This window comes from Notechis scutatus, chromosome 2 (assembly GCF_049901735.1).
Source record: "Notechis scutatus isolate UNSWTSFEM ecotype Mainland chromosome 2, rNotScu1.2, whole genome shotgun sequence".
Lineage (NCBI taxonomy): Eukaryota > Metazoa > Chordata > Lepidosauria > Squamata > Elapidae > Notechis > Notechis scutatus.
This window is the reverse complement of record NC_142010.1, coordinates 69,227,650-69,246,445: the sequence shown is the minus strand read 5'-3', so window position 1 is coordinate 69,246,445 and position 18,796 is coordinate 69,227,650. Positions and strand designations below refer to the sequence as shown.

The 18,796-nt window shown below is 37.7% G+C and overlaps 1 protein-coding gene across 5 annotated transcripts in view; it reads left to right on the top strand.

The window, feature by feature from the left end:
• Positions 1–14,791, top strand: part of REEP2 (receptor accessory protein 2) — a 31,565-nt gene extending 16,774 nt beyond the window's left edge. For 3 of the 5 annotated variants that reach the window (XM_026673340.2, XM_087955034.1, XM_087955033.1), the window contains 3 exons: positions 244–391; positions 1,000–1,160; positions 2,555–12,223. In XM_026673340.2, coding sequence (XP_026529125.1) covers positions 244–391; positions 1,000–1,160; positions 2,555–2,629 — 384 coding nt within the window. In that variant the 3' untranslated portion in view covers positions 2,630–12,223. Of the gene's footprint in view, positions 1–243; positions 392–999; positions 1,161–2,554; positions 12,224–12,313 lie in introns of those variants that run through there. The other 2 variants (XR_015747560.1, XR_015747559.1) reach the window with 2 other exon arrangements.
• Positions 14,792–18,796: the final 4,005 nt, after the last annotated feature.

Here is an 18,796-nt window from a genome sequence, read left to right as displayed (position 1 = left end):
CTTGCTTGGTAATTTTGGCGTTTCCCTTCCCTTCATTTTCTTACTGTCGACTAGCTACATGCCATTTGGTCTGTTTCTTCATGTTAGAGGAAAGACAGTCCCTTCATTTTCTATCCAAATTGTGTCATTGATTTTATTGCCTTTATATTTAGTTTTTCATCAAAGGTTCTTTCAGTGTTCCCCTTAAGATGCATTATAATGTAGTACATATGGATAATTATAACTAGGAGTTGTGTTTTAAAGGGCCAGGGGGTTCTGTCTGAAAAACTTCGGAGTTTCAGCATGCAAGACTTGACTTTGATTCGAGATGATGACACAATGCATTTGCAAAGCCCCGAGTCACACATGCATACGTCTTCTAAGGGCCATCTTGAAACTATTGATGATTCAGGTTAGTGAAGTCAGTCTCTCTTAAATTTATTGATTTATATGTCTGATCAAACTAAGCACAAACTAAGAAGGTGGTTTATAATTTAAAGCAACACATGAACACACAAAAGATAATTCAACATACAATAAATGAAAACAGATAAATCAAAATCAGTACCTGTTATAGAAATGAATTGGCAAGAGACTTATTTTTATATATTAATGCTTTATAAATGACTTTATATTGTTCTATGGGTGCAAGTATAAGGGCCTTTGCATAAAAGTTTTAAGAGTCTGTCTTAAAAGAGAAGATAATTTACTTCTCGCATTTTCCTGAAAAAAAGAAAATATTATCTCCTGCATCACGTGTATTTTTAAAGTGCACAGTAGAGAAAAAGAAAAGCTGCTTAGAATAGATGGGTTGTGAAGCTACTGCTGCTCTTCAGTTATAATGGAGCAGAATGTCAATTATGGGGTTCAGAAATACATTTAATTTCATATTTCCCTTGACCTTGAGTTCAGTTCCTGTTATATAAATATACTCTTTTTTCCCTTGCCTCCCAACGCCTCTGTATCTTGAGTATCTTTTTTACCTTTATGAAGCAGTCCCACTATTGTTTTTCTCCTTAGGTGCCTCTTATTTCTCTTCATCTGAGGACATGGCTATGACTCAGAGACATAATGGAACACAGTCTGATTCTAGAACTGAACCATCTGATGATGATACAGGAGACAAAGTTCCCAAACGAACCCAGAGCCTTAAAGCTCCTAAGAAAACAATAAAGACTGAGGTGAGATGTCCCGCAGTTGTATGGATCCGCTATGTGTAGATTGCAGCTTCTTAAAAAATAAAGGGTATAAATAATTGAATCTTATAATGGCAGAAACTTACAGGCTTCACCATGCCACACTTTCCTTTTTACTTTACCACTAAGGCTTCAATACAGTGTCTGCCTTTCCCAATAAATCAGCCTTCATTTTTGTTTCACATTATATTTCCACTCAACCAGAATTTAAATAAATGAAAGAACTCTGATTAAAAAACATTCCTGTCTAGATATGGGTGTTAACCATTTCCTTATAAATAGTAACATGTGGCATGATTTGACTTGATACCATTACGTACATTGCAATTTCATCACTGTTTGGAGAGCAAACTCTTCCTTGAAAATGCTCACCTGAATGCAATCAGAACTGAGACTATACATTTTTCAATTGGGGGGTCAATATCTTGGTTGCAGAAGCGCCATTCTCATTAGGATATTTAACTAACAATACTAGTTCTATAGGGGTTGGACTAACTTAACCAACTAGTGATGAAACTTCATTCATCTTCTGTTTTTTTAGACATAATTAATTTGTTTTCAGGAAAGAAACAGAAATTAAATCCAATTAATGTGTTTAAGGCTGTTCAGCTAAAATTGCTTACCCAGCATTCAGTCTGATTATTAAAATTCACCAGAAAAGGAAGAGAAGGAATAGAACAGAATTACTCAAGTCTCCATGCCACTCAAAGGGGCAGTTTAAAGAATTAAAATGGAAACAATTCTCCTCCCTTTGCTTTAATGAGACAATTACAGCATTTAGTGTTGAAATGTTATCCCCATAGAAATATAGCTGCAGTTAGTGATTATTGTGTCTTCTAATTTTAAAATCAAAATCAGAACTGATAAGCATCTGTGTTCTTCATCCATGCCTTCTGTCTCCATATTTAATTGTTTAAACTCTTAACCCTTGAAAGCAGTTCTGCTACCTGAACTGAAGGGGTATTGGAAGGAAAGACTCCTATTCCTTTTTCTTAATTCCTTGTCTTTTCATGCTAAAATTGCTTAAGCTGATTGCTTGGATACTTATTAAATTTCTAGTTCACCTTCCCAATAAAATTCTTGCTAATAAAAATGGTATTACAATAATATTGACAATAGTAAAATAAGCATACAATTTTACCTCTTGTTTTTATTTGAATATGTTACTGCTGTTACATAACTTCCAGAGATCCCAATCACTAGTACAGTTGTTAAGAGTGGTAGTAGTAGTAAAACAGAGGATTTAAGACCCAGCATTTTTAGCAACGCTGCTCAGTTTTTGAAGCTGTTCGCCCAGTGGCCAATTAAACAAAACTGTTTTTCAAAATATATTTTTTGCAATTACTGTAATGTAATGTTGTGCATCTCTTGCTCTACAGCCTCCACAGAAGGCAGTGAAAGCCCGTCCCAAGAAGAAAGCCACAAGCTCCACTGCTGTTGGCGAATCGGCCTAAGGACAATCCAGCTGAAAGTCTGTCCCAGAGCGCTCTTCTGCCACTGTGAGGGACACTCTCCAAGGAATGGGAGCTGGGATCATGTACATAACAGCTACTGCTTTGTAGAGCTCATTCCCAGGCGAGATGGTGATTGAAATTTGGCACACAAATCAGAGGATGGCCATCCTCAGGAATTACATCCTCTTCATCTCTGTGATGGAAAATGCTAATCTGTCTGTATATAGCCTGTTGTTTTGGGATTCCCTCTCTATGAGTAACCCTAGTAGAGAAACTCTTTGCTGGAATACCTCTTTAATTAGGGTTAGAACCACTTTTGGCAGAGAGGCTGGTAAAAAAAAATATATAGTGCAATTGAAATTCTAATTTGCATGGAGAGCTCCTGATGTCATGATTTAGCTGCTATGGGGAATTGTTGGGAAGTGCCTGAAGCAAGGTGACCTGTACTGAAAACTATTGTTTCAAAAGTGTTTCCGCAAAAGAAAGAAGAAGTGATAGTTGGCTCTAAACGCAACATCTTCACTGTCCGTGAAGTGGGTTTTAGCAAAGAATTTCTTGGCAGGGGTGGGGTGGGTGGGCGGGCTGCCGTGACTTGAGGAAAAGACTAGTAGTGATGAGAATGAAAGTGGCTGGCTTTGCTACCAGTATCTGGTCTTTCTATGCAGAAGCCTCTTTTGCTTGGGTGGAATTATTGTGACTTTGCTTATGTTAAGTATTGGAAAGGGGAAATGTTTTTCACAAGTAGAGGAAAGGTGACAAGACTAAGTGAATCATGATTGGAATCCTACAGGAACGCCTGAGCCTAGATCACTCTCTCCAAAGAGTTAGAATCCTGAATAATTACAATCTTAAGTATCAAACCTTTGGGCCCCTTCTTCAGAGTTGCCTTGATATGTTAGGTTTTATAGATTGGTTTCTTTTCTGTAAGAATTATTTCAAAGAAGTGGTTATGTGAAAGCAGTTGGAGGATAGTAAGCTGCATGGTACATAAGTTTCTGCTGGCTTTTGTTTGCAGTCAGAATATAAGTTGAAGTTAATCAGTACCTCCAGGCAAGCTGGCCAAAAATAACAATCCTTTTTGGAGTTTTTCTGAGTGTCATTTTGTAATAAGTGGTAGGACATTTCCACTTATTCTAAATATTCAGCTTATTCAACTCTCAGGAATTACTACTTTCTACCATCCAAATCTTCCATTATTCTCTACTTGTGCTATTAATTTGGTAGAGACAATACTGTTTGATGTTAGGTGACCACAAGAATTCAGATTTTATATAGAATGATGATAGTACCTAATTTGGTAATGAAACACCTGCAAGAAAGCAACCAAGCTCAGAGAGAAACAAGGATCCTACAGAATTATAATAAAATCAGTGAAAGTAATCCTTAAAATGTACTGTTTCACAAACTTCAACATAAATACAATAATCTAATGTTAGGAAGCTTAGATAAATACTAGTGACTCTGATTTTTATTAGGGCAGCTCCATTTTATGAATACTGTATACATCAAGGCCATCAGTCTTTAAAGATAAAGCAAATCTTTGCCTATTAGGTTTATTCACAAGATCTTAGGTGGCAGTACCAGCTTTTAGATATCCAACATAACCCTTCAGTGTATTGTTTGAAAACTTTTTTCCTAGCACAGGCTACCACATTTACTAATTTTTAAACACGTTTGTTCAAATTAATCTATACTGAGTTCAGTGGGAAGCATACTTTCCAAAGTTGCCTCTTTAAACTAATTCTCATTTTGCATTGTTGTTATAAGATGCAGAAATCATTAAAATTACAAAGGAATTTCCTCTAAAGAAATAGTTTTTTATTTTTACTTCCAGTCAATTACTCATCCATCCACTTGTGTTGAACTTCTGGTTTGGACATCTGTCAGTTTTTTTTCCGCAAGAACAAAGAGAATATTCACAGTGTATTTGCTGTTCTCTTTCCTTCCCGGCAGTGTTTAATGCCAAAGACTTGGCAAACAATTTAATACATTTTCTAATTTGTCAAGGATGCACTAAATATGAAATTAGCCTTTTCGTAGTTGGAAGATTGAGTTTGCTGAGAATAAAAATGTAGAAGGCTGCTGTACTTTCTAGTTAGTTGATTGTTCTTTCCCAACACTGCAATTATTCTTGAGTGGTCCTGTTTATAAGGGGTTTTGGTATGAAACAACTCCATTTCTAAATATAAAATACGATGAGGGAAGAGAAGTGCAGTTGGAGTCTGGCTTGACTGTACTGAAAACCTTTGTATTTCTGCAGTATTAGAGAGGGAGTTGTGCTCCCTTCCAGAGTGAAAGATGCCTGGCTTTATCCAATTGCTCTTTGTGTTTTACAGCACATTCTGATTTTTTGTTTATACATGCCTTTTATTTCTCACAACATGTATATTAGATTGCTCCTGGGAGTCGTGATTCTTTGTTTGTCAATGATTTGCACAGAATTTAATGGATTAGGTTCATAACCACCATTCTTGTACATTATTCTCTGTTTCTGCAGTGTTAGTAGTACTTTCCTGGATAATTAAAGCTCCTGCAAAGGGCTTGTCATTCTATAAGTTCACCTTCTCCCCATCCCATCAAGTCTAGTCTTGAGAAAACTTCCATTGTAAATTTTCAAATTAGCCTGCCCTGGATACACTTGTCATTTACATTATTTGTTCATGTTCCCATTGCAGCCTAGTTTGTGTGTGTGTGTGTGTGTGTGTGTGTGTGTGTGTGAAATTCCCTTCTCACCCCATGAATTGTCTGCGTCTTCATCAATCTTGTGTCTTCTACCAGAGGCATGGACGTTTAAGGGTTTTGTGCAGTATCTTAGCTCTTCCTAGCACTGTACTCTTCTAGGCAGAGGGCTCTGATGTTGGAGCCCTTCTCCTAGCTTAAGAGCCCTTGGGACCTTTTTGGCCTTTATAATTCACATCCTCTCTAGTTCCTCCTTCAGGCTGTGGTTCTTTTCCAGCATCTCATACTCCTCCTTCCTGATGTTTCTGTCACTTGACATATCTATCACCCAGGGGTGGGATTCAAATTTTTAACAACCGGTTCTGTGGGCGTGGCTTAGGTGGTGGGTGTGGTTTGGTGGTCATGTGACTGGGTGGACATGGCTTGGTGGTCCTGTTATTGGCTGGGCGTGGCCAACTCAATATAACTCACATCAAGGCACGCGTCTCCTTGCCTGGCCTCTCATGACTGTGGGGATGCTGCAACAGTCGTAAGTGTGAAAAAATGGCCATAAGTCACTTTTTTCAGTGCCATTGTAACTTTGAATGGTCACTCCACACAAGCAAAGTACCAGCAAAGGAGGGGAAAAAAACTCCAGAGAAGTTCCTGAGACAGGAAGTCTAGTCCTGCCAAGCATGTAATAAGGGTTAACGGAGAGGCAGTTTCTGTAAGCAACACCAGAATGTTTCCTTCCTGCCTTCCTTACAGGATTAGGCCAGTAATTCTTCTAACAACCAGTTCTCCGAACTGCTTAGAATGTTAACAACCGGTTCTAGCGAATAGATGCGAACTGGTAGAATCCCACCCCTGCTATCACCACCGCTATCTACTGGTCCTTGTCTCCCTCCCTCCCTCCCTTCCTTTCTTTTTTCCTCCCTTCCCTTCCCTTCTCTCTCTTCCTTCCCCTCCTCCCGTGTGTATTTGTGTATGATACTCATGACTATTCACTTTTTTGACAGGTTTTCTTTCAAGAACATTATATCACTGACCTGCATTCAGCTTTGTAGGTATATGTTACAGCCTTAATACATCTTTCATTTTGGTTGTCAGACTGAATTTAAAGGATGTGGAAGCTGTGTTACATGGTTCCTGTATATTTGGCTTTGTGTTCATTTCGGTGCTGAAGATGTGGCTTCTTTTAACTTATTTTTGTATTAATTAAAAACAGTGTCCATGATTTTCTTCAACATTATTTGAACTTCTATTGCAAATGAGAGGAATATTAGTATATTTCACATGGCTCCTATTCATTTCTGAGTTTTCAAGATTCCTAGGATGATTCAGTGCAGTAGATTGGTATTCAAATTCTTTATTTGAAATTCTTTTTTTCTGAATGAATGCAGCCAAAACACATGGTATTAAATATATAGTTTAATATTTTGCTGAGTTTTAAAAATCGTAAGTATCAATTGAAACAGAAAAAGGAACTAATCAGGTATGGACATATAGGGAATGATATCTAAGTTTTTCCTTGTACACTAGACCTCAGCAAAAACTTCCTTTCTCCAGCTGCTAATTGATATAAAAAGGAAAAATCTAGTTAGGTTCAGTGAAAACTTTAAGATTAAATGTTTGGCATGGAAAGAAAGGAATAATTTTTATTGGTTTCCTAATGCAGATCAATCTCCCTTTCCAGCAGTTGTTATTTATAGTGAGAAAAAGTTACACAGATTAGCTATTAGTAATCCATTCTGGGAGTGAATAATTTCCTTGCATATAGCATATCAGATCTAAAAGATAAAAATCTGAACAGCAGCTACTGGGTAACAGCAAAGAATTAGAATTTATTGTCATCTAACGATCCATCAGAGATATTTTCAATCAAGTCCTAATAGCCCTATTAAATACATTTTTGTTAAATTCCAATACTGTTATGGACAATTATTTGGACTATTGTACAAATCTGTGGTATGAAAATAGAAACACTGTGAAGCATATGTGCATATAAAAAGATATTGTAAAACTACAAAAGATGTAGAAAATGACGACAGCTCCCCTCCGTGGAAAGATTACAATGCTGGTTTTTCTGTTTAGAAAAATGGCAAGTAGGAGGAATATGATAGCGGTTTATGGAATTATGCGTAGCTTCTTCCCTCTTTCATAGTATTAAAACTCAGCGCCATGCAGTGAAGTTAAATGAGGAAGTTCAGGACAAATAACTTTCAGCATTTCTGCACACAACTCATAGTGGACAACTTTGAGGGTTTGGATAAATGCATGGAGAATCATATCCGGCCTGGACTGTTGCAGGATTGTGATGCAAAATCTAGTCTTTACATACTAGTATGCAACAGTAAAGAAAGTACAAAAAGACAAAGTTTGCATTGTGATGTCACAAGTTTTACCATTTTGGCTGCGTTAGGAACAGACACATAAGTGGAGAATAATTATTAATTATGACAACTATCACATGCTTCTGATTAATTCTGGCTAAGGAGCACAAAGGAAATTATGCTGTTGCCTTCATCTTCTGTTTGAGGACTTCCCATAGGCATTTGCTTGATCAGTGGATAAATACCTGATGGGCTGTTGATACAATAAAGCTGGACTGAAATATTATAATATTAGTACTTTATGCTGAAAGATTCTGACAATGAGACTGTTACAAAGCAACTGATCATTATTTCAAATTTGCAACTTCAGTTCACATTCATTTTATAAAAACAGCTCTTGATTTTCCCTTCTAACTTGCAATTCTTGATTTGCCCTTCAAAATAGAAGAACTCAACGCTTATAGATTATCTTTGGCATCTTAATAGCAATGTAGAGAGCTCAGGTTCTACAGAATCATAGTACATATACCTTGTTATTCTCGATGCCAAATCCCAAAATCCATTTTAAAATTCCCACCAAATTTTAATTGTGAGAATTATGGAAACTAATCATATTAGTTGTATTCATTTTAATTATAGTTCCTTTACCCTAGTTAGGTTCACTGTACAACAAATCACTCAAGACCAAGTGTAACCCTCAGGCCCATGAAAGGTGGTACAGCCATTATTGAAGAGGGTGGTAATAATATAATTCTTACCCTGCATTCTTATCATAGTCTTCCTGTTGTGATTTATATCATTACAATTAGAAATTATAATGTTATTTAGAGCAAGAATAACATGTCTGACTACCAAAAGGTTGGATTGTGTTATTTTATATATAAAGCAAAAGGTTGGATTGTGTTATTTTATATATAAGCCAGACAGTGTCAAATATTTATTCAGGAATTCAATGCCTTTTATATTTTCAACCAGTGCTGCTTGTATGGGGTAAAATAAATATGGACAAAAGCTTTTATTTCAATTTCAGGAACAAATGTACTTTCTTACAGTGCTTAGAATGAAACATTTTTTTTAATACCATGGCTATGGTATTCAGGTTTTTGCCTTTGCATTATTTCTTTTTTATTTTCTTTCAGTCAAATTGGTCATAACATTAATAACAGTTGGTTTTATGTTTGTGAGTGTTCAGTGAAGCACAAAAAGGGTAAGCTGTTACTGTAAGCAAACAAGACTTTAGAGTTTTGCATAATCTTTCATTTTATAGCAGCTCATTAGCTGATAAAAAGCACTCCATTTTCAGTGTTGGTATATAAATCAAGTGTTCAGCAATATAATCTGTCCTCCCAAGTTCATCTCCCTCCTTTAGCCAGAATTATTGCAAGGTTTAGCCTGTTGTGTGTTTACATTCTGACTTATGTTATGTCAAAGAGATAGTACTACAGTCATCCTTTTGCAGTCATAAAATGACTTGTTTGAATCTTCATTGGGAGCTCAAGAGAGCCAAAAATAGTGGCTTATAATACTGAAATGTCAGCAATTTGCGCTCTTTGTGGCAATCATGACAATATGGTAGTTTGCATTTTCTATGTTTCCTGCCAGAGAAAATAGCTAAAAAAAGGTACAGGGTGTCAATCATTTTAACATGTTACCTTGATTATGGATATTATATCAGTTTTGCAGAAATCTATAAGAGCATTTTATGGCAGCAAAGATTTATCTACTGTATTTTTCGTACTATAAGACGCACTTTCCCTCCCCAAAAAGGTGGGTGGAAGTGTCTGTGTATCTTATAGAGCGAATATTGCCAAAGCCCCGCCTACCCACTGGCCCCCACCCTTCGGCCTCTGCCTCCCAGCAATTTGCCTCCTTGCAGCAAACAGCAAAAAGCCTGGTCACCTTCAGCACAGCCTGATTTAGCACAAGCGGCTGATTGGCGGTTGGATCGGCCTCCCACAATACTGCCGATCAGCTGTTTCAGGCTGCGGAGATTGCCACCGCCGATCGTCATCACCACCTCTGTGTGCCCCATTTTCAGCCTCCATGTGCACCGTTTTCAGCCCATTCCAGGAGGCAGGATCAGGCCAAAAATGGGGCTTGCGGAGGCGACGAGCAATGGCGGCAATTCCTGCAGCCTGGAACAGCTGATTGGTGGTATTCTGGGAGGCCGATCCAACCGCCAATCAGCTGCTCATGCTAAATCAGGCTGTGCTGAACCTGACCAGGCTGTTGCTGTTTGCTTCAAGGAGGCAAATTGCTGGGAGGCAGAGGCAGATTTTTTTTTTCTTGTTTTCCTCCCCAAAAGCTAGATGCGTCTTATGATCTGGAGCATCTTATAGTCCAAAAAATATGGTATTTGCTGCTAAGTAATCCTCACTTGGATTTGTGAAGCCCTAATCTTCATTGTTCATTTAAAATTGTATGGATTGTTTTTAATACCTCCCCGACTGCTGTGAAAAGTCCTCAGCATAAATACTTGTCGAGTTTAGGGAACAGCTTTTCAAAGAATTAGAGAAAGTATCCACTTATACATCAGTATGTATAACCTTTAGACAGAGAGACTGTGAATGAAGTACTACCTCTTGGCGGTGTTCTGTCATTTATTAATATATTTAATGTTTTGAAATAAAAGATCTTGAAGCTTGAAATGAACCAGGAGACAGAGGTGACTTGTGACATGGGTAATTGATTTAGCCCCCATCCCTTGACTTGTATGAAAAGAAGAAAGAAGAAAATTGAAAAAGTCTTACTTCTCTTCAGCAGCCTTGCAAGTAAGGCTGTATGTGCTGTTCCCTAGAATAACTGACTGCAACAACTGTCTGCATTCTTGGGAAGAGGAAGAATATCTTGTACTTCTGGACACAGCAGGGTAGAACAAGGAAATCTAACTTGCAGAATACATGATTGGATGAGATTCTCCCACAGGACAGATATGACTAAGCTGAGGAATAAAAGGGGATTTCCAAGATGAGATAATAACTACTTGTTCCCAAGTTCTGTTTAGACTTGGAGGATGAGTCAGCTTACACGAGCTGATACAAATAGCTCAACCTGTCGGCAGCCAACTTTGGTGAAGCCGTGTCTTCCTCTTCTTGAGCAAATGTTCAGTAGAACACAGCTCAACTGCTGCACACCATTATATCAAGTATCATAGTTGAATGAGCAATGACAAACATTTCCTTCGCCGTTTCTCAAGCATATAGTAAACTATTTTCAAGGGATCATCTGCATAGATATTTGCCATACCCAACCTGTCTGATAACTTGACTCTTCTTAAAAAGAAAGAGGCTATTACATCTTTTCTATTCACTGTCCTCACAGCTGCTGATTTAGGGAGGAGATATTGCTTGTCTCTTCCATCTTGCAGTGAGCTCCTTGGGATATTGCTCTGTCTGATGCAAATTAGTTTACTAAACCCGGAAAGATTGGGTTGGGATCTTTCCCTCCTCCAGGTATCATTATTCTGACTCATGGAGCACCTGTAAAAATATTTGTATCTCACCTCTAAAAAGATGTACCTTCTGCCTTATAGGAGGAGACTGTTGCCTCCTCTTTTGGGGGAGGCAACCATTCTTGCTGTATGTGAAATTGCTGCATTCCTGAAAAGAATATCCTTCTTTTCTTTGGCAGACACCCTTATGCCTACTTTCACTCATGCCAATCTATATATTTTGCCATAACTGACGTCTTTAAAAAAATATGTGGATAGCAAGGATAAATCATGGTAAGAGCAAATATTCTGGAAATTTTGTTCGTGCATTAAAAGTGTGAACTGGAATTCCAGAATATGGATATTCCTACCTAATGCCTGAGTACTATATGTATGTCGGAACCTCTCTGCAACTCACTCATCTACTGTATATTATTTGTTAATCTTTAGTAATGATTTAATTGATTTTTGCAGGCTCTCGGTGGTTTATGAGACTTATTTCTATCACTTTCTATCATTTTATTAATGTTCACAGTTAGTTGTAATCCAGTAAGAAAAGTATTTGGGAAATGTTTATTTGCATGGCTACTTGAATAATTTTAATTGAAATTGCACATACATAAGATACACACACACACTACATTATATCACATTTGGTGGTGGAAACACCACATTTGTAAGTATTTTGTTTGAATTCTTTAATCCATTTGTTCTTGGTATGGCTTGATAACTCACTTGATAGAACTTTATTAGATTCTGTTTCTCTTCTGTTCCAGACCCCTTCAATCCTTTTTGTTTGCATATTTGTTACTGATCAGAATGTTTGTGTTAAATTTCCTCTGTCCTCAGCAGAGTATGACAGGTATTAAGAGATTGTAATTTGAAATTAAAATATTGGGGCCAGTGAAATCTAATGTGTTGTGGAATTCCAGAACAGAGGGTGCACTTTTACAAGAGTCACTCATGCTATGAATCAATTTTCTCTGAGCCAAAATAATGAATTTTTATGATAGACCTTGGGTCTCTGAAGCTGATAAATATTTAAACAATATTGGAACAAGTTTTGCAATTCCAGTATCAAAGCTGCTACCGTACTATTTGCAATGAGGAAGTGAAATCAGAAATAACACGGAATGTACAAAAATATATATCAGTCTCTGTCTCTTCAATACTTTAAGTCATGTTGTAAGTACTAAAACATAACCAATTTCATTCTACCAGTTTCTATATTTAATTTCAGAATGTTCTTTTTTCTTTTTAAAGGTCCCTTTTCAAGTAGTATATCAGGATTCAAGATGCTGTTTTTGTACACTGAAAGAAAATGTCACCATTTCAAACTATTTTCCCCATACTGTTTTCCAAACCATATTTGGGAACTTACCTTCCCAAGACCCACTTAAAAGTGCTCCTTCCTCATCTTCCTTTTTTATTTCCACAATGTTTTGCTGCAGTGGATAATGAAGATTTCCCAAGCAATTTGGAACTCTGAAAAATCTGGATTTAAATCACAAAAATGTGAAGAGGTTGCAGCATTTCTTGGACTCACACACAATCCCAGAAAAAGGCATTTTTATTTTATTTATTTATTTGTATGCTGCCTATCTGATTATCCAAAGTGATACTGTTTAAAGAGAGGCATCAACTACAACATTCCTGCCCCCAAGCACTCTAAATTACTTCTTCCTCTTGCCATACAAATTACTGTACAGCTCAGGTAGAGATACTACTACACCAATACATTTCTTGTTGCAAAGGTTGAACCTAACTAAGATATGGTAGGATATATAGGGACAAGCAAGAGGCAGAACCAGTAAGATAACTCTTGGATTTTTAATTTGGCCAACAGCACTTATTGTTTGGGTGGATTATATAAAAAGAATCACAGTAAAATAACATATATATATGATTTTAATCACATCGTCTTACAATGCTATCCCTATTTCTGCAAGGATTTCTTTTTCCAAGTTCCAAGATTTCTTTACACCAATTCAAACAGGATAATAAAGCTGTAGCATGGACATTTAAATTTTCAATATTTGCTACCTTTGATTGTCCATGTGTAGTTAATTTAACAAAATCTAGTAAGATAATATGTCCAGCTTTCTTTGTCTATATTCTGAAAGAGATTTAATACATCACAATATTGTTTTTTACAAATATATTTTGCCTGGTCAAAAAAACTGGATTTAATGTACTTCTCTTTGGTGATACAATTCATGTTCATACATCTATAGTGTGCAGAAAATGACAGAAACAGTACACATTTCAGAGAAAGCAGTCTGATTCTGGACAAATTAAAAGTTTAAGATAGATAAAACAGACTTTATACAAGAGCAAAATTATATCAAAAGTAACTTTCTGGTGAATGCATTTGACAATTAAAGCACTGTTGCAAAAAGGCACTGAGATTACCTGCCCTGCCTTGTTACCCCATTGTCAAAATGGGCAGGCAACTGTTTTGGAGGACAGAAATGAATGACATTGCCTTCCATGAATCCCATTTACCTTCAAAATTATCTCAGGATGCATTTCTCTGCTCTGCTTCCAAGTGCACTTTTTCATATTGTGTTTCCTTGAGCATTTTGGATGAACTGTTTTCTTTTAAAAGCTGTTGTCTTCTCTATCCATGTGCATTTTGATTCTTTGGTATTTTAAATATAAATCCAATTTAATTGGATCTGGGTATGAAGTTTGTGTATATAGCAAATGTGTGTGGATGGAGGGATGAATAAACAGACAGAGAGACAGGCACAAGTATAAATGTCCAGGAGGGGAGAAAAGCCATTGGTCATCTTTTTTTGGAGGAAAAAGGTGGGAAGATGCAGCAGCGGAAGAATTATCTGATGAGAGGACCTGCAGCTTGAATCCTTTTAAATATGTTATCAAAATACTTTAGCCCGGATAGGAATTTCTTAAACCAGCTTATTATCAAACTGACATGAGAAAGAACAAGAATAGCTTAAAAAGTAAATATGGATGCACCCCATGGTCTCTTCTCAACCTGGTCTCATCTACCAGGAGCAATCAGAAAAGCAATGCAAAAACTATGATTGCCTCTTTGTTTTCATATTTAATGACACTTTCTAGATTCACAATCATACAGGCTTTCTGACAATTTTCTTGATGTTTTTCCAGTTTAATGTCTTCTTCTATAATCTGTTTATAAGGTTTGCCTTTTAGTAATAGTTGATGCACTCTTATTAACTAGTATGTGGCAATGCTTTTCAGTCTTCCTCAAGCAGTTTTCTATGTTTTAAGCATTGCTATTGCTATTATGTCTATCTCATTTAATTCCTGCCACATTCTATTTTATTCTCTAATCAGATCCCTGTAAATCAGAAGTCTCCAAACTTGGCAACTTTAAGACTTGTGGACTTCAACTCCCAGAATTCTCCAGCCAGCTATGGAGTTGAAGTCCACAAGTCTTAAAGTTGCCAAGTTTGGGGACCCCTGCTGTAAATTCTTCTACAGAGGTGGAAATTTTACATAGTTGGCATTGTACATTTGGATATATTTATAAAGTGAGATGCAAAATCATGCACACATCTGATCCTACATCTTGGTATAAGCTTCATCACAGCACACTGCAGAGTTTTCAATTTTTCTCTGGATTTGTTTTTATATTTGCCATTGCTATGATAACAATTGATCTAGACCTTTTCACAAGTTACTGTTGCAGTATTGTTGGTAAGACTGATCAAATCCAGTTTGTAAATTCGTTCCTATCAGTGTGAGAAGAAGGGTCATTTAACAGGTTCAGTTAATTTACTTTTGGCCAAACTTCTATCAATCTTGTTTCTCCCTCTCTCCCTCTCTCCTTCTCTCTCATTTACTGGCCAACTACAACGTGAATTTAATTTTCCACTTCAGTGGTTCAACACCCCACCCCAATTGTATTTTGCAGTTTGTAAAACAAGATAATCTGGATCACTTCAATTTTTGAATTTAGATTCATTTGTGTACACAAATGCACACTCATTCTGCTATTCCTTTTCAGGAATGTAAAGTATGCAGATTGCAGAAAAGTACTGTATAAGTATGGTAAGCCAAAGAAAAGTATGAGATAAGAACAAGAAAAGGGAATGTTGTAAATCGAGTTTACATCAATACACTCAGCATACCACTCCATACTTCTCTACTAGTAAACCATCCTTGCTTTCATTGTGTCAATACTCCAAATTGTCTCTTGTTCTTTACATTTCTTCCTTCTCTTTTTTTCTGGACCTTATTAACTCCATTCATCCATGAACTTCTTGGTCCTTTTCCTCTTGATTCATTTACTCTTCTTCATATATTTGTTTTCCAGTTCAGTCCCCATCATTCTCAAAAATGCCATTCAATTTCCTTTATACTGTTTTGTGTTCAGTTGATATTAATTCAGTACCCATTCATGTTGATCCCATCTTCTGTTTTACCATACTCTTGCCCTCAGCTAATTTTACTTCTTTCAACAAGCAGATACCTTGAAACTTTGTACCAGTATTTGCATGTCCCCATTTCTTCATTTTCAAGCAGACTGAAATCCACAGATGCCCCTGCTTGCTCTCATGTTACAGCATTAACTTGCAATTGACTTGCCCAGTTTTCCTTGTCTGAGATAACAGTCTCAAGTTTAATAAATTTTCAGATCCCTGCTCCCCATTGCATTATACACTATATATATTCACAGGTGAATGTAGCACTTGTCCAACTTCTTGGCTTGGCTTCAGAAGTTGTGGTTGCTCCATCACCGGAGGCTTTTAAGAAGAGACTGGATTTGTCTGAAAGGGATAGGGTCTCCTTGAGGATGGGGTTGGACTGGAAGACCTCCAAGGTCCCTTCCAATTCTATGTTCTTAAAGCAAGCGTGTCTTTTGATAAGGTTGCATAAAAGCTTTGTGGTAAAATGGTGAAAGAGTGGCAACTTTAAAAGAGATGCAAACAATGTTAGGGTTACAATTTTTCTACATCTTCCAAATACCTTTTTGTCTTCAAATCCAAGGTGCCATACAACTCTGTTAAAGGATAGAACAGGGGTCGCCAACCTTTTGGACCTCAAGGACCACCAGACGCATAATTTTAAAACCCAGGGACCACTAACCAGTTTCATGAGCATGGCCTAATTTGTGGGTGTGGCTTAGTGGTCATGTGACTGGCTGGGCATGGCTTGTATGTAAATATTATAGGTATTTATATAAATATTGATTTTTTTATAAAAAAAGAGCAACTTTTACCCAAACTCAGGCAAAGCAGGCAGGCAGATTGAGTTGTTCACAGAATCACAGATTCATTCAGAAATCTATCTATCTGCCATTGGCTAGCTCAGTCTGTCACATAAAATTTGCTTGAAAGCAAACTCATAAAATTAACTCACAACACACCATGTATGTAAATATTGAATTTTTTATAAAAAAAGAGCAACTTTTACCCAAAATCAGGCAAAGCAGCCAGGCAGATGGAGTTGCTCACAGAATCATTCAGTGATCTATCTATCTGCCATCGGCTACCTCAGTCTGTACATAAAATTTGCTTGCTGTGAGGCTGCACTGAATAATAGAACCTTCAGTCCTAAGGGAGGTTCAGCTGTGCTTAAAAGCAGAACTGAAGATCTAAAGACTAGCTAGAAAGCAAGAAATCAAACCATTTCCTGCTTCCTAACTAATCTAAATCTCCCGGCACAGCAGAACAGCTGATGGTCAGAAAAAGGAAAAATAGCAATTTAGCAGGCATGTTTGCAGGGTAAGGAGTGAGTGGGTGGGGAGGGTTCCCACGCGCCATGTGGGTGGCGCAGCCTTGTGTTTTTGCTGGCTTAATTACTTTGGGGGGGGGTGCTCGGGGTGAGATTTCTCTGCGGCCCACCAAAATTTTCTCACGGCCTACCAATGGGCCATGGCCCATCGGTTGGCGATCGCTGGGATAGAGTGTTACTAAGGGTATTGGGGGGGGGGAAACACCTTCCAGAGGGAATTCACTCTTACCATTCTGATAATCTGTAGTAATATTTAATGTTAATCTTGAAAAGAGCTTGGTGAAATGACATTGGCAGGCTTAATAATCAGAAATAAGTTCCTGAGTTATCTGGACCCCAAAGCAGACACCACCTTTAGGCCAATTCAGATCTCTCATATTTCATGAACTTTTTCATTTTTGCAGAACTTTTTATCAAACAAAATGGAGATTCTCCTCCCTCACCCTCAATTTTTATAAATAAAGGATGCATTATATAAGATAGTAATATGCCACCTGGAACTACTTATTTACAACATTTAGCCAATACTGTTCCACTATAAGTGTAACAACTTTTTAAAATAGCAAAATAAATCAGTAATTATGTCAGTAAAAAGAATATACAGTCAGCAGTGGCTAAGAGTAGGGGGATTGTTTAAAAAGAGTTATTAAATATAATTCAAGAATCTACTGATCAAAATATATCATTTGTATCATCGCAATCAGTATTTTTGGAATATCATGCAAGACTCTGCCTCCAGTTATCTATCTTAACAATAATTATTTAATTTTCTAATGAATTAGGGCAGGGGTGTCAAACTCAAGGCCCAGGGGCCGGGTCCAGCCTGCAGGGTGCTTAGATCTGGCCCTTGGGGCCACCCTGGAAACAGCGGACTGGTCCGCTGTGCCTCTGCCAACTAAAATGGAGCTCAGGGGGGCCATGTGCTCTGGCTCTGCTTTCAGCTGTGATGGCCTTCTGCATCCCTCTGCCAGCGAAAACAGAGCTCAGAAGCCATTCGGAGCTCAGTTTTCGTGGATAGAGCACTCATGGCCACCACAGGCGCCCCCAACACAAGTGGCCCATCCTGGCCACATCCATATGCCCCCCCCTGAGATCAAACACAGCCCTGATGTGGCCATCAATGAAATTGAGTTTGACACCTCTAGATTAGGGGCTACCTTCATAATTTAGCAAAGTGTTTTTAAATCTTTAAAAGCTTACAGTAGTCCATTTACAAAGCAATCTTGTATGTGACTTAAAAATAATACAGCTAAGGTAAAATAACACCCCATTTTAGATTTAAAGAATTCCACTTCTTGAATATGGGAGAGCTCAACCATACAATTTTAAAATGTGGATACCGTGTAATTTAAACATGTTCAGCCAGGGGTGGGATTCTACCAGTTCGCACCTATTCACTAGAACCGATTGTTAACATTCTAAGCAGTTCAGAGAACCGGTTGTTAGAAGAATTACTGGCCTAATCCTGTAAGGAAGGCAGGAAGGAAACATTCTGGTGTTGCTTACAGAAACTGCCTCTTCGTTAACCCTTATTACATTCTTGGCAGGATTAGACTTCCTGTCTCAGGAACCTCTCGAGTATTTTTTCCCTCCCTTTGCTGGTACTTTGCTTGTGTGGGGTGACCATTGAGAAAAGTGACTTATGACCGCTTTTCACACTTACGACTGTTGCAGCATCCCCACAGTCATGAGAGGCCAGGCAAGGAGACGCGTGCCTCGATGTGAGTGATATTGAGTTGGCCACACCCAGCCAATAACATGACCACCAAGCCATGTCCACCCAGTCACATGACCACCAAGCCATACCCACCAACTAAGCCACGCCCACAGAATCAGTTGTTAAAAATTTTGAATCCCACCCCTGTGTTCAGCACTTTGCAGCTGTTGGCTCATTATCACTTCACCTAAAAAATAAAATAAATATTTTGTCCACTAGAGGGCGTATATAACACACTGCTGAAAGTGTCCACACAGTACTGAAGTCCACAACTGGTAGGAAGTAGATGAGAAGAATTTGGA